This window comes from Sinocyclocheilus rhinocerous, unplaced genomic scaffold, assembly GCF_001515625.1.
Source record: "Sinocyclocheilus rhinocerous isolate Xijiao unplaced genomic scaffold, SAMN03320098_v1.1 scaffold2515, whole genome shotgun sequence".
NCBI lineage: Eukaryota > Metazoa > Chordata > Actinopteri > Cypriniformes > Cyprinidae > Sinocyclocheilus > Sinocyclocheilus rhinocerous.
The window spans coordinates 469,950-485,378 of NW_015637115.1; the positions used below are offsets into that span (position 1 = coordinate 469,950).

The 15,429-nt window shown below is 34.8% G+C and overlaps 1 protein-coding gene across 1 annotated transcript in view; it reads left to right on the top strand.

Moving 5' to 3' along the window:
• The first annotated feature begins 899 nt into the window (after window positions 1–899).
• The window catches only part of LOC107748443 (microphthalmia-associated transcription factor-like), a 30,037-nt gene continuing 15,507 nt past the window's right edge, over window positions 900–15,429 (top strand). The window contains exon 1 of the mRNA XM_016563217.1: window positions 900–1,081. Coding sequence (XP_016418703.1) covers window positions 978–1,081 — 104 coding nt within the window. The 5' untranslated portion in view covers window positions 900–977. The remainder of the gene's footprint in view (window positions 1,082–15,429) is intronic.

Consider the following 15,429-nt stretch of genomic DNA (forward strand, 5'->3'; position numbering starts at 1 on the left):
TATATATATATACACATACAAATTGTATGAATATTTTAAATTAAATTAATATTTTAGTTGTACATTTTTATGATTTAATTATTTGCTCTTCATCAACTCACAAGCCCCAGTTTATATATATGTTTTCTGAAAGACAGATAATATCACAGGAAGGAGCAAAATAAAAAAAAAATAAAAAAAGTGCGTATTTTACAGTAAATACGCACAAGGCATGCATGCATTAATTAATTAATTAATTCTGATTCAGGTAGAATAATGAGACTGATATAAGACCAGAAATATATAGAATATAGAAGGTGTGCAGTAATCATGCACTTTCTCTTCAATGGTTTGTCTGAAAATAACTTTCTGTACCAAGTGAAATAGTGTTTGTAAACTAAACTATCGAATCTACTTATTTCAAATTTTGACAGAAGAATGACTGAAACCTCTAATATTAGTAATGTTAGACACTAAGTCAAATAGTAGGTGATAATGTTATTTCATTGATTTGATTATACTACCATCGCGTGGACATTGAACTGTACTGTTTACAAAATTACATAGAGAGTAAAATCATACAGCAGCTCCGTTTATTTAAAAAATAATGAATAATGAATAAAAATACAACGATTATCCGCGGTGAATAATAACATTTTTGAAAAATGTTCATGATAACTGAACAAGTAAAATGTTACTGTTCATTGCAAAGTTTTGTCGTAAGGGTAACCTCCTTTTCGGTGCCAGCCAATGAAAAGACGCTGACACAACGCTTTCGTCATTCCTGGGATTTGTAGTTCCAAGCTTCATTTGGCTGCATTCGCCACAGTCGAACAGCCCTCTTAACGGACTACAAAGCGAAACCAGCGCACTGCTGGAGCGCACGGGGGACCGACAGCTTGACATCAGTGGCCGACACTCCGTGCGTCTGAAAGTACGGCTCTGAACTGACTTATAATTTTCCACCTGGGAGCTGACGAAAGTTGACAGCTTTGAAAATGCAGTCGGAATCGGGGATCGTGCCCGACTTTGAAGTCGGAGAGGAATTTCACGAGGAGCCTAAAACGTATTACGAGCTGAAGAGCCAGCCGCTGAAAAACAGGTCAGTGAATGGAGCGTCTGACAGCTCTCTAATGCTCTCTAATGCGTTTTCTCTACTGCATGCTTTTAAAAGTGCGGTATGCCCAGAAAAGATTTGTTTAATGTTTAATTATTTATTATTCTGCAAGTTGAGTCTTTGTAATAAGAACCAGCGGCGCTCTGTCCATCCACGCGACGCGACGGACCGAGCGTTCAGCGGCCGCTCGCGCTGTTGACAGCCTCGCTTATTATAATGAAGCGCAACAGTTGCGTCGCGTTGCGTGCAGCGCATATGGGTGTTACAGTAGACAACGCCTTAGGATACAACATCATCATCAAATATTTACTCATGTAGCCTGTGTCTGTATGAAGACCTCACTCGTGAAACTCTTTTCAAAGTGTGGTGAACTTCGGCGACACTTTCTAATCGCTTTCATAAACATGATGTAAAGCAGATTGTAGGTCAAGTCCTTTTAGTTATGGGTTAGCTGTCGCACTTTTTTATCCCGGTGAATGTTTTAGAGTGGGATTATTATTTTTTTTTTTTGCGTATTGCACATCTCCAGCGTTGTTGCCCAGCACATTAATAAAAACACACTGAACTTTTGTGACAAGAGCGGTGCATGTTTTGCAGCAAAACTGAAATAGTAATTTTGAAACACAAGACAAAGAGTGAAAACAGCAAATTTTTAAAAGACAATAAGCATATGAATAATAAATAAATACAAGTATGTATGTTTGTTTTAGCTAACAAATAATGTAATACAATGTAAAGTTTATTTATTTGTTTATTATTATCAATTTTAACATTAAAACACGTGACAACTTGCCCCAACCTGACATTATACTGAGAAGAGAGTCTAATCTTTCGGTTAAATCTACTGTTATTATACATAATCTTAAATTAGTCTAATTTAAGAGGGTTTTTAACTGTGTGTTTGAAACACATAGCTAAAACCACTGTTAGAGAAAACAAACATTTGTGCATTCATACTTTTAACACAAAACCTTTTAGTTTACAAATTTATGAAGTCGGTTTATAAAAAAATAGACTCCTGGTCATTATTATTATGGGCAGGTATAGGTGACAGTTGTAACTTGATGTTTTGTACTGTAACTTTTTTTTTTTTACCCTTTAATTTTTATTTAATTTAATTTTAGTTTATTTCAAGAATGCCACTGAAATGATTATACAGATGAATTTATAGTCATAACTGAGACAAAGACATAAGTTTTAGCAGACAAAGTGTTTTATTTTAATGCTTCTTATACAGTCCAGGCGAAAGTTTGACCAGATCAGAGATTGCAGTCAACTTCTTTTGATGGGCTTCTATATAAATGATGAACTAAATGAGATATATTGGATTTTTATATGATTTTATATGGTTTTATCATGTCATGCATTGTTCATGTTCGTGCTTGTGTGACTGCAGTGCACTCCTCATGCTATCTCAAGTGTTTTAGCTGTAAGTTGATGTGATGTTTGAGATCTTTCTGATATATGTGCATATGCAGTCGCACTTTTGACAGTTTCTGAAGCTTTGCTTTCTGAATGTTGATCAAGTTGTTCTCCTGAAATGTTACAGTTACATCAAACGAATGCAAAGACTCATTGAGGCATGCATTTTCCCCGACTGTTTCACCATGACATGCTTCACTGGCAGACAGTGAGATCCTTATTTAGATGAGGCAGACGGCTCTGGCCGCCATGAGGTGAAAATTAGCATCATAAATTTAGAAGCAGGATAATACCTCAGATGCTATGAGTGAATTTTGGGGGCTATTTTGGTTTGTTGCCAAAATATTAAGCTTAATAATGGGGGTGTTGGATCACAACAGGAAGCAAATATTGCACTGAAATGAATTGATTGTACGATCTGTCTTGAGTTTTGGTGATGAAGTTTGGATCTGTGTTTTTTTATAGAGTTCCCACAGCATCTTTCTACTACTTTCTTCAAACTTTTTACCTCAAAGGGCCAAAAATCAAACTTGATTGAGGGCAGTGGGCCAAAAATGGATGTTACGTTATATCCAGCTATATTATATTATACTTATTCTTTTACAAAATCTTACTACTTTATCTGGGGCTTGACAGTAAATAGCTGACGTGTGGCAAAAACTCGAAGTTTAGCTTAACTCTTTCCCCGCCAGCATTTTTGAAAAAAGTTGCCAGCAACCGCCAGTGACTTTGTTTTATTCTAGCTTAAAGCATTCTTTTTTTATCAACACTTGAAAATAGGTAGGTTTCATAAAAATGCATAATTTTGAGCAAAAAGGTGAGAAAATCACATTTTTATCAAAAACTACATCTGGATAATATTCAGTACGATTATCGAAGCATAAATCCAGTAAATCGCTTCCATCAATACCTCCAAAGCTTGCACAGACATATACCACTTCCTGGATCAACATTTTACTCCGTAACATTATGCAGTTTTCATTTATATGCTACCATTGCTGATGATCGCATTATTTTTCATATGCATCTGTTTACATAAGAGATCGCTAGTTTCTTCGTCCTGCTCACCTGTGTTTTTATTCGGGAGGTTTTGTACTCGTTCAGAAGATGTGTAATAGCGCCTCCCGAGTGTATAACAGTGAAAACACGAAAAGCTGTAAAAACTCATCTTTGGCGTTCTTGAACTTGAAGTTCTGTAATTCTTTATGCAGCATTATGGAGCCTCATCAAGCAAAAAAGTGATTTTTCATTGGTTTTGAGGTGATTAATTTAGATACATCAGAAGTGACCAAGTTGAGTGCTACATGCCGTTGAGGTTTAAGAGGCTGGTATGAATTGCAGCCTGTAGCCGCTGGCAGTTGTGACTGGTGTCAAGATGTCAGAGGTAGTTCTGCGCTCCTGATATTGATCTGGCAGCAGAGCCGGAGGCTGAGTGGCAGGAGCAGGTGTTTGCAGTCAAGTGCCATGCTGGCCATCAGCGAGAACATCCTCACATCCTGGACTCGCTCACTGGATGAAGTCCAGCACTCCTCACAATCCTCTCTTTTCTTCAAACTCCTATTTTCATTTCATGAAATTGTTTTTTGATTACAATGAGGCGGTCAACAGATACTTGAAGATGATTGCTCTCAGTAGTTGATTAGTTGCATAATAACAGATAAGGATGCGCAAGCTGGTTTGATTTTTTCACAGCTTTGTTGATTACAAGGCCACTGCGGTTGGGAGTTTGACGCAAGACACCGGAACGGTGGAGTGTATTTTTAGGTGGTCATCAGCACAACTCCTTAGTCAGATTTCAAGAGTTCCTGTTATTGTTTTTTTTCTTTGACCCTCCCAAAATTCCCAAAAAAGATTCAGGCGTGAACCTTCAAACACACATTCATAGTAACCTCCCTCTGGTGTGCACATTTTATTTGTTTATCCAGTTTCCCTGGAAAAAATTAATAATTTTATTCAGCAAAGACGCATTCATTTGATCAAATGTATCAATAAAGGCACTTATAATAAGATTTCTATTACAAAAATAAATGCTGTTATTTTCAACTTCTATTCGTCAAAGAATTTCCATAAAACTATGAAGCAGCACAACGTTTTTCAACATTGATGATAATAAGAAATGTTTCTTGAGCAGCAAATCAGCATATCAGAATGATTTCTGAAGGATCGTGTGACACTGAAGACTGGAGTAATGATGCTGAAAATACAGCTTTGAAATCACAGAATTTTTTTGAAAATAGAAATCAGTTGTTAAATCATAAAATACATTTCACAATTTTACTGTTTTTACTGTTTTTATTTTTTTGGAGCGAATAAATACATTTGAGCCTTGGTGAGCAGAACAGACTTTAGTTATACTAGATATATAGACTTTTTATTTATAACATTAAAAAAATCTTCACAACCCCAGACTTTTGAAAGGTCATGTAGCTTTAAAACCTTAGTAAGCATAAGTGGCTTAAAACAGGCTGAGCAGACTGAGTCACATAACATATTCCACAAAATACAGGAAGCAGACTAATAGTTCAAGTCTACAGCATACAGTATTTCTAGTAAATATAGACATCCTTAAAACATGAGACATTTTCTTGCAAAAAAGCAAAGTGCAGAAGATTTTAAGACTTGTTTGGATTTACAGTATTTATGCTTAAAACCAGAAACTTATTTGCCAATAGAGAAAGTAAAGTAGGCTTCATTGAAGATATAATCTTTGTTTCTGAAGTTTTTTAGTGGCGTGAGATGCAGCACAGGCTCCTCAGAGTGCGCTTGTGAAATCAGTGTTGTGTCATCTGGGTTATGGGACAAAGGAAAGGGAACATGGGAGACCTTTTGCAAGTGTAGGGAACGCTAGGATGAACTAGAGCCTCTAGCGTGATGAAAACAACATAGATTTATGAAGAGTACTGCTACTAGATTATTACTGCTGTTACTAGAGTATTATTATGGTCATATAATATAGATATCTGTACATGCTGGTCTTTTGGTGTGTGTTGTTATATATAAATGTGTGTGTGTGCTAAATAGTGTTCTTAGTCCTTATTTTCTGTGACAGAGAAGTTCAGACAGAAGTTGCAAGAGTTTATTTTTAAATGAAATGCCAGAGACAGCTTATTGTGTAACCAAAATGCCAATAAAAAAAACGCTTTATGCATAATAGGAGACTATAGGGGACTATTAGTTATAAATAGGGATGTAACGATATAATGCATATTAAAGTTCATAAGCGCAGCGCTGCTTTGTTTACAGCGGTAACCAAGGAAACGCTTTAAGCGCCACCTGCTGGCAGAGAGTGAATCTGCGTCTCGTTCAGCTCGTCTGCTGTTTCTGTTTCATGCAGATATTTTTTTATACACAATTTCACAAAACTGAAGTCAAACCATTCTGTTTTTGCTTCAAATTTCGAAATTGTACAATGTAATTTAGATTAAAAACTGCTCATGTTGCATGTATGCAGCATCTTTGTTTGGATCATGATTAAAATGCAGTGGTTGCCTCTAATTTTAAATGGAAAGAGCACAGACAAAGCCTTAGTTTGTTTATATGAAGAGATTTCTTTTATTTGTGTTACTTATTTTTTTGATTTGCGGCTTGTTTAAAAAAAAAAAAAAATTAGTTTTGTTATTTACATTTACATTATTTTTAAATTTTGTTATTTAGCAAACGGTTTTATCCAAAGCGACTAACAAATGACAATAGAAGCAATCAAAACCAACAAAAGAGCAATAATTTACAAGTGATATATTAGTATATTATTATAGTGTTATATTTCAATTTCACAAAGAAATATACAGCATTTTGTCCAAGCAATAATAAAAGGACACATTTAATTTATAATTTGTCTTAAATCTCATTTTGTTAAAAAAAGAAATCGTGAATCGAATCGAATCATGAAATCAAAATCTTGAATCGAATCGAATCTTGAGTTGAGTGAATCATTACATCCCTAGTTATAAATAAACTTGAAATACATTGGGACTCTTATTTTGAAATGTTTATGCTTTTCTATTGCTGGCTGCTCATTCAACAAAATGAGGGAGATCAAATATGCACTTTACAGCCATCTACAACATATTACATATTAGGTCAAAATGGCTGAAAAACTAAATTCAAATTTTGTGCTTAAATATTATCAAAATTCTAATTAAAAAATTTCAAAGTTGAACTTGCATTCATTTTACATGGCTTTCTAAACATGCGGCTCTTTTGTACAAAAACATTATATTGCAACGACACTTACATCGTCATCGCATCTCGTGCGCCGCTGATAAGGCTGCCTCCTTAACGCACACCTAAAATTGTGCGTTAAGAATGTGGATTTTTATTTTAAATTCAACGAATAGTCGAAATTCAAATTTTTTTTGGACAGCCCTATTACATATATATACACCACAAAGTAGACACTGTCATAATTCATCAGCAGTAGATCATAAGAAATCTATTGGCTTAAATGTGCGATATTTGTTGATTATTAACTGCTCTAGAACCTGCAACAGTGCCATGTTTTTACTTTGAAACGCTCATTTGTATTTCATGAAATCATTTACTTTTGAAGTTAATTATTAAAGGGGTCATATGATGCGATTTCAATTTTTCCTTTCTCTTTGAAGTGTTACAAGCTCTTGGTGCATAAAGAAGATCTGTAAAGTTGCAAAGACTAAAGTCTCAAATCCAAAGAGATATTCTTTATAAAAGTTAAGAGTCAGCCACACCTACTGGCCTTACAGGGCATCATCACAGTATGGTGAGGGGCGTAACATTTCCGTCTCACGCTTGAGGTATTCGGCCAATCACAATGCACTGGATAGCTGGCCAATCACAGCACACCTCGCTTTTCAGACCGATGAGCTTTGTAAAAATCGACGCGTTTCAGAAAGGCGGGACATAGAGGAGAAACAATAATGTACAGTATGTGGAAAATAATGTGTTTTTTTAAACTTAAACTGCATAAACACATTTCATTACACCAAATAATGTTCTTTTTAGCAACATCATATGACCTCTTTAAGTTAAATAATAACATAAGACTTTCAATAACATAAGTCTCATTATTCCTGTTTTTCCATCCCCAAATATAGGACCTCCTAAAGTGACAATTAAGACATTTGTTACACCATTCAAGATATTTAGGATTTTTTATGACCTTAAATTTCATAACACTGAATTGTTTTAGACTTTTTAAGGACACGTTAGGACTTTTGTTGTTCACACAAATGCCCCTAAACACATTATAGAGTTCACACACTTTTATTTTTAGTCGCAAATGCCAGTGAAACGCTCGCACTGTCATGCCCTGTAGTGTAGTTTGATCAATCAATAGTCAAAAGCACAATACAACAAGTAACAGTATAATTGTAGCTTAATGAGCTTATTTGGTTATCATTGGATTGGTTGGTTGTCGTTGGATTATAGTTGGATTGGTTATCCAACTCTGTGCTACTTACATTAAACTGCATTACTTTTATTATTTTCAGATTAATCTTGCGTTATTACGACATTAATAGCGGTTATAGAAATGATTAAAGAAATATGCATAGATGATTATAAACTACATTTTACTGCTGAAGCTGCTGCCATTTTGTAGGTTTCAGTTGAGGCCCTCTGAAAATTCAGAATTTACAAGTTGTAATTAATTCTATGCAGACGTAAATGCTATTTACAAATTGAAATCTGGTAATCATGGTAATTTGACATGACGCGAACGCACCCAAAAATGAAAAATCTGTCATCATTTACTCACCATCATGCTGTTCCAGACCAGTATGAGTTTCTTTCTTCTGTTGAACATAAAAGAAGATATTTTGAACAATTACGGTAACACAACAGTTCCTGGTGGCCATCGACTTCCATATCATGGGGGGAAAAAAAATGCTGTAGAAATCAATGGCTACTGTCAACTGTTCGGTTACACACATTCTTCAGAATATCTTCTTTTGTGTTCAACAGAAAAAAGAAAAGGTTTGGGACAATATGAGGGTGAGTAAATGATGACAGAGTTTACACTTTTGGGTGGACTGTCCCTTTAAGATAAAAAGCTACTATTGAGCAGTTCAGGCCCTGCTTCATTATATCATCAATGTAATGGAACCCTTAAACAGAATTGCTTTTTTAATCATTATTTTTTTTATTTTGTGATGATTATTTAAATAAACAATTACAAAAATAATTGATTATCATAATGTTTTAAAACACTCAGTAGCAGAAGCTTAAAATAATTGATGACAAATCAACGAATCATCACCGAGAGCTGCTGTAAATCAGATGCAATCTCTGGAGAGCTGCGTTCACCCAGAATGTTTCCTCCTCGTCTCCTCATTCTGTGAAGTGTGAGTGTGTCAGTGTTTCCAGAGGAGCTGATAAAAGTTGAGTGTTGAGTGAGTGACGACAAATACAGAGAAGAGTCGATTGAGTCACGGTAGTATCATTAGACTCGGAGCATAAATGCAGTGTGAACAGAAGAGCAGTCACAAACCGGAGTAAAGAAGAGACACAAGCCCAGAGGTAGGACATCAGTCTGTTCATTTATAGACTTCAGAGCTGAGATTTACAGATTGGTGTAACAAAGAAATGTTTGTATTTACTTTTAAACAAATAGTGTGTCCGTTTCTAATAGAGATGCTGAAAGCTAAACAGTTTGACGTAACTTTTCGATTGACTTGGGCCCCAAAGTTTGTTCTTACTGTACAGTACATTTGAATTTCATGCTCTTTGTAAACCTTTGTAAATGTCCTGAAGATTTGCACTACTGACAGACCAATAATTTGAGTCCATTTGAGATTATTACACTGATCCAATAATTATTCCAGCTTAGTTAGGACTGGACTAGATTTCAGTTTGTAATTTATTTGTAATTATTGTATAAGAACAAACTAATATACTGATTAATGACTGGACTAGTTAGACCTACTTCCTCCTCATTTCATTTCCAAAACCTATTGATAATGAAGAGATTTCAGTTTGTAATTTATTTGTAATTATTGTATAAGAACAAACTAATATACTGATTAATATACTAATATACTGATTCAGTATCATTAACTAAAGCTATCAAAAAAATCTGTTCATTGAAATAAAGTTGATATAAAATAAAATAAAAAAAAAACAAACAAACAAAAACGTAAAAATTAGAAATATTGACTTGAATATCGTAATATATAATCAAAATGTAATAACCTGCTTGGCTTCTGAAACTACTTTTCGGCTGAGGTCACCAAGGCTCATGGTTAAAATCAGGTCCTGTCTGTTTTATTTTAAATAAGAAAAAATTAGTTGCATTGTAAACATACATAGTGACATTATATTGGCCACCTAAATGTAGATATCAGCAGTTAAAAATCATATAGGTCAACCAGTACTTGCAGAATAGACTTTTGAAAATTCATCTCTCCATAAATGTCAAGTTAGGTCGATTTAGGACCTTAACATAGCACACTTGCATTTGACACAACATGATTGTGAGGATGAAAATGAGATCTAAAGTCTATTCCAGCACTGTCCAGTAGCACAGATGAGTTAGTTGTTGCATGTTATCTAAGCTCGTGTGTTGTCTAGGCCTCTGAACTGAAAGACAGAGTTCAAGCCCAGCAAACAAGTGAGGAGAGAATGAATAAAACTTAATTATGGAAATGGGCGGCAACAAATTGAATGAAGTGCTCCCCACCCATCCTGTAAATATTACAACAAAGAGCCCCACTATATGTCAGCTGTGACGGCTGACAACAGACTGTAAACATTACTGAAAACAGCTTCTTCCTCTTTAATGTTTCTTCACTTGTTAACATACAGCAAAGCATTTCTATTTTTTCACAGAAACTACATTAGTTTGGAAAAGATTAATTTTAGTCATTTTGATTAGTAGTGCTTCTGAAACAAAGCCTCTGTTTGGAATAGCATTCTAGCATACTGCTAACATACGGTGTTATTTCAGTATCAGTCATGTACTAGTGTTGTTTTTGTTAATATTTTGAATTCGATTTTATTTTCGTATTTTCTGTTTTCATAATGTTTTCATCAATTTTGGTGCAGATTTTGTTTTGTGTTTTTTTCTTTTTCAGTTTTATTAGTTTTTTTTTTTTTAATGTGTCTGCATAGTTTTTATTAAGTTTTAATGTTTTGTTTTAGTTTTTTTAATACCTCAACTTAAATTAAACAAAAATAAAAAATGTTGCTCTGGGAATATATATATATATATATATAACAGCCTGATGTAAATTATTTATTTATTACTGAAAAAAAAACATTATTTTTGTTGCCAAAATGAACTTTACAACACTACCATTAGAATCATCACTCAAAAATGTCCCCACATGGCTATTCTATTCTATTCTATTCTATTCTATATACATAAGTGGGTAAAAGTGTTAAGAATAGAATATACTTTTTTGTCATTGCTTTTAAAACAACAGAATTATATATGCAATATAGCTTTTCCTCGGTTACCCCAAATTCAATGTTTAGAATTTTCTTCTAAATTTCGAGCATCGCAAACAGTGAGCTTGCTCGGCCTGTGCAGTATTTTCTCTGCTGACGCATCTGTTCTCGTGTCTCGTCTCTAGCCTCTGTTAATGTCCTGTTTATAGACTTCGTAATATTTCCTCATATTTCCAGGGTTGAAGCAATATTTAAATAGACGGAGCAAGATACTTCATCACCCACCAGGAAAAGTCCTATATGCCCTATATGGCCGGTGCACCCCTGGTGGTGTCCATTGTTTGTTGTGTAGATAAGTGAAAATTAGGAAAAATGTATCTGCCTTTTGGAAAACATATATTTCCCTGTACTTTAAATTCTTCTATTAGACATTTTGAATCTACTTTCAACAATGATGCTTTGTTGAGATTTTAAAGGGTTTTTACCCCTTTAAGCCATTTCAGAGGAAACTCCTAAGTATGCAGTAAGCAGTGTGCTAGTATTGCATTCTGAATCCAAAATCTTGTTCACATCTTTACACTCTGTGTGTGTGTGTGTGTGAGTGTGTGTGTGTGTGTGTGTGTGTGAGTGTGTGAGTGTGTGCGTGTGTGCGTGTGAGCATGTGAGCGTGTGTGTGTGTGAGTGAGTGTGTGTGTGAGTGTGTGTGTGCGTGTGAGCGTGTGAGCGAGCGCGTGTGTGAGTGTGTGTGTGTGTGAGTGAGTGTGTGCACGTGTGTGCGTGTGTGAGTGTGTGAGTGTGTGTGTGAGTGTGTGATATATTTCATGTTATTTTCAAAGGTAGGCTAATATTTTCAAATACATCACAAATCAAAACATTAAATACACACATGTAATACAGTAAAACATTTACAAGAAAACGTAATGCTAATATGCAAAGTAAAAAATGCAACTATGATGGGACATCATTATTTTAATGACTTTATTTATTTTTTATATTTGCTATTATTTTCAAAGGTGATTCTCCTGATATTCTCATATAACATAAGAAATCAAGTCCTTTAATACACTCATGCAATACAGTGAAACATTTACAATAAAAATGAATGGCATATAATACAGTAAATATATGAAATAATACATAAAATAGCGCACAAATGACTGTATTTTAGAAATATTGATGTATTACAGTAGAAATTATTTATTATATATGTAATACTTATAATTATTTACTATAAATTATTTATTATAATTTACATTGTATTAAAAGACTTTAATAAAAAATGGCAAGTCAAAAACAAAACAAATACAACCAAAATGTATAAATATTTTATCATTTAAAAGACTGTATTACAGTAATATTAATGAATTACAGTAGAATGTATTGTTATACAATGATTTTTATCATAATTAAAGACTTTAATTAAAGACCATGATGGATGCATGTTTTATCATTTAAATCATATACACACATACACACATCTACTCATGCCGCACACACACCAAAATGGAAAATTACCCCGAGCATTGCAAACACACACATACATTCTTTTTATAATGACAGCAGAAAATGTGCTTGGAGTGGCCAGTTGAGCGGCAGAGATTTGCTTGTCATGGTAAGAACTGTTGTGTAGATGTAGTGCTGGCGTTTAGTTTATAAGCTCTTGGTTAAAGAGACATGAACATTGTGTGGTTTTCATTAGGGATGCGCCAGAATTTCAGCCGCCGAAAATGGCATTTTCAGTTTTTGGCTGAAATAGAAAAACTGCCAGAAAAATATGAGCCAAAAATATATGGCGCGCCGCTCCGCCAAGCAGTGTTCATTGCGCAGGTTTCACTCTCCCTCTAGCCGTCGTCACGGCGCAGTGTGACGCTCCGCTCAATATTCCATTCTATGAATGTGTGTTCCGTTGAGTTGCTCACGGCCTGTGCCAACACTCCACTCATGTACCGCTCATGCTCACCGGAAAAGCAAAGACCACTCAAATAATGTTTTGACAGGAAATTTCTATGTAGTAAACTTGTTCCTGTTTGCAATAGCACTGTGCTGTAACATGGTGTAGTGGAGCTGTACTGGGCAACGCTGGTAAAATGACGCTACCCTCTCGTTCACTGATCTGCTGCCTGCTATGCTGTGCTCAGATGCTGTGGTAATAATAGTTGTAGGACTATACATTATTTGGAAAATTAATTAAAAAAAACAACAACTGTTAAATCTGATTCTGTTGCATAGAACTGAATCAAAATAATATATTGATACTGAATATGTCCAATTTTATTGTGTTACTTTCAGTAAAAGTGTGGTTATTTCATTGGCTTGTATGTTCTAAATTCAGTATCATTAAAATTAGTGAGTTAAATTAAAAAGTCTTAATTATTTTATATTATTTAATAAAATAATAAATAATTATTAAAAAGCATTTTTGGTTTCGGTTTTTGGCCAATTACATCCAGAATTTTCGGTTTCGGCTCAGAATTTTTATTTCGGTGCATCCCTAGTTTTCATTATACTGTATCTAAATATTGAAAACTTATCCATACTAAAAACTAAATCCCTATATAACGGAAATTGTAAATAATGGTATGAGTAACTTTATATCATGCTATGTGTCTATGGCGCCCCTAAGGGGGCATGGGGGCTGACAAATTATGAGATGGGAAGTAAAATTATATTTTCTGTTGGCTCGCAAAACTTGGTGTTCCCCCAAGAAACTTTGAGTTTACTTGCTAATTTTTTGTTCTTAGTGTTTAGAATCTTTGCCTTTCCTCGCAAAACACATTTGTGTTCTCTTGCAAAAGATTTTCATTCCCCCAAAAGCCTAAACTTCTTGAAAAATGCTTGTAAAATGTTGTACCCTTGCAAAGGTTTTGCATTCTTTTGTATTTAATCTCAAAATGTTGTGCTGTTTCGCAAATGTTTTGTTACCTTGAGAAATTTTGTATTCGCTCATAAAACTATTGAATTCCCCCATGAAAATGCATTTGCTCTCAAAACTTTAGAGTTCCCGCTAAAAATATTGCATTTGCCTGCAAAATTTTGTATTTTTGCAAAGGTTTTGTGTTTTCCTGACAAACTTTGCTTTCACTAGCAAAACTTTTGCATTCAATTATGAAGTTTGCATTTGCTTGCAAAACTTTTGCACTCTCTCATAAATGTTTTGTGTTCCCCTGACAAACTTTGCATTCTACTGTAAAAATGTTTTTTATGAATTCCCAGTGAAACTTTGCAGTTGCTCACAAAACTTTAGTCTTCTCCCTAGAATCTTTGCATTTCCTTGCAACACTTTTATGTTCTCCCGCAAAACTTTTGCTCTCTTTCACAAATGGTTTGAGTTCCTCTGACAAACTTTGCATTTTCTCATAAAACTCAAAATTTCCCCTAGAAATGTTGCATTTGCTTGCAAAATTTTGTGCTCTTGCAAACGTTTTTTGTTCCTAAGAAACTTTGCGTCCACTCACAAAACTTTTGCATTCCCTCAGGAAGTTTGCATTTGCACGCAAAACTTTAGTGTTCCCCCAAGAAACTTTGCATTTACTCGCAAAACTTTTGCTTGTCTCGCAAAAGTTTTGTGTTCAGCCAACCAACTTTGCTTTCACTCGCAAAATGTTTCCATTTCCCCAAGAAACTTTTTGCATTCACTCAACTTTTGCGCTCTTTCACAAATTTCCCAGACAAATTTGCATTCTACCGTAAAAGTTTTTTACTTTAGTCGTTGCTCACAAAACTTTAGTCTTCTCCCTAGAATCTTTACTTTTCCTTGCAACACTTTTGTGTTCGCTTGCAAAAGTTTTTAGTTCCCCCAAAAAACATTGCGTTTACCTGTAAATTTAGCATTGTCTCGCAAATGGTTTGTGTTCTTCTGACAAACTTTGCATTTGCTCATAAAACTCTTACATTTCCCAAAGAAATGTTGCATTTGCTTGTAAAATTGTTCTTTCTTAAAAGTTTTTTTTCCCTGAGTTCCCTAAGAAACTTTGAGTTTACTCGCAAAATTTTGCGCTGTCTTGCAAATGTTTTGTATTTCCTTGACAAACTTTGCAGTTTCTTGCAAAACTCTTGAATTCCCCAATGAAACTGCATTTGCTATCAAAACTTTGGAGTTTTAACTTCCACCTCTTAGGCCGAGTTCACACTGCACGATTTCAGCCCGATTTTTCACTCGCCGACAGGTTTTGCAAAATCGCAGACAAATGCCCGAAATCGGAGGCAAATCGGTGCTCGTTCACACGAGAGACAATCACGCAGTGTGAATTATCAAAGACGCGATCTGAGGGAATCGCCGACACGTCGCCGACACCCGCAAAATATTTGGCGTGCTAAATATCTGGAGCTGTCGGCGATTCACAATCACACTGTGTGAAATGATTTCTGGCTGAAAAGCACATCGGCGATGACCTACAGCCAATGAGAGACCAAGATACAGGACAGAGGGAAGTTCAGAGAGGAGTTATAGACCAGAATATCAGTATTTTAATAGATATATGAACAATTATATCATACAGAAACAAGCACAAACATTTGCTTGACCAGCCACAACATCAGCATAACAG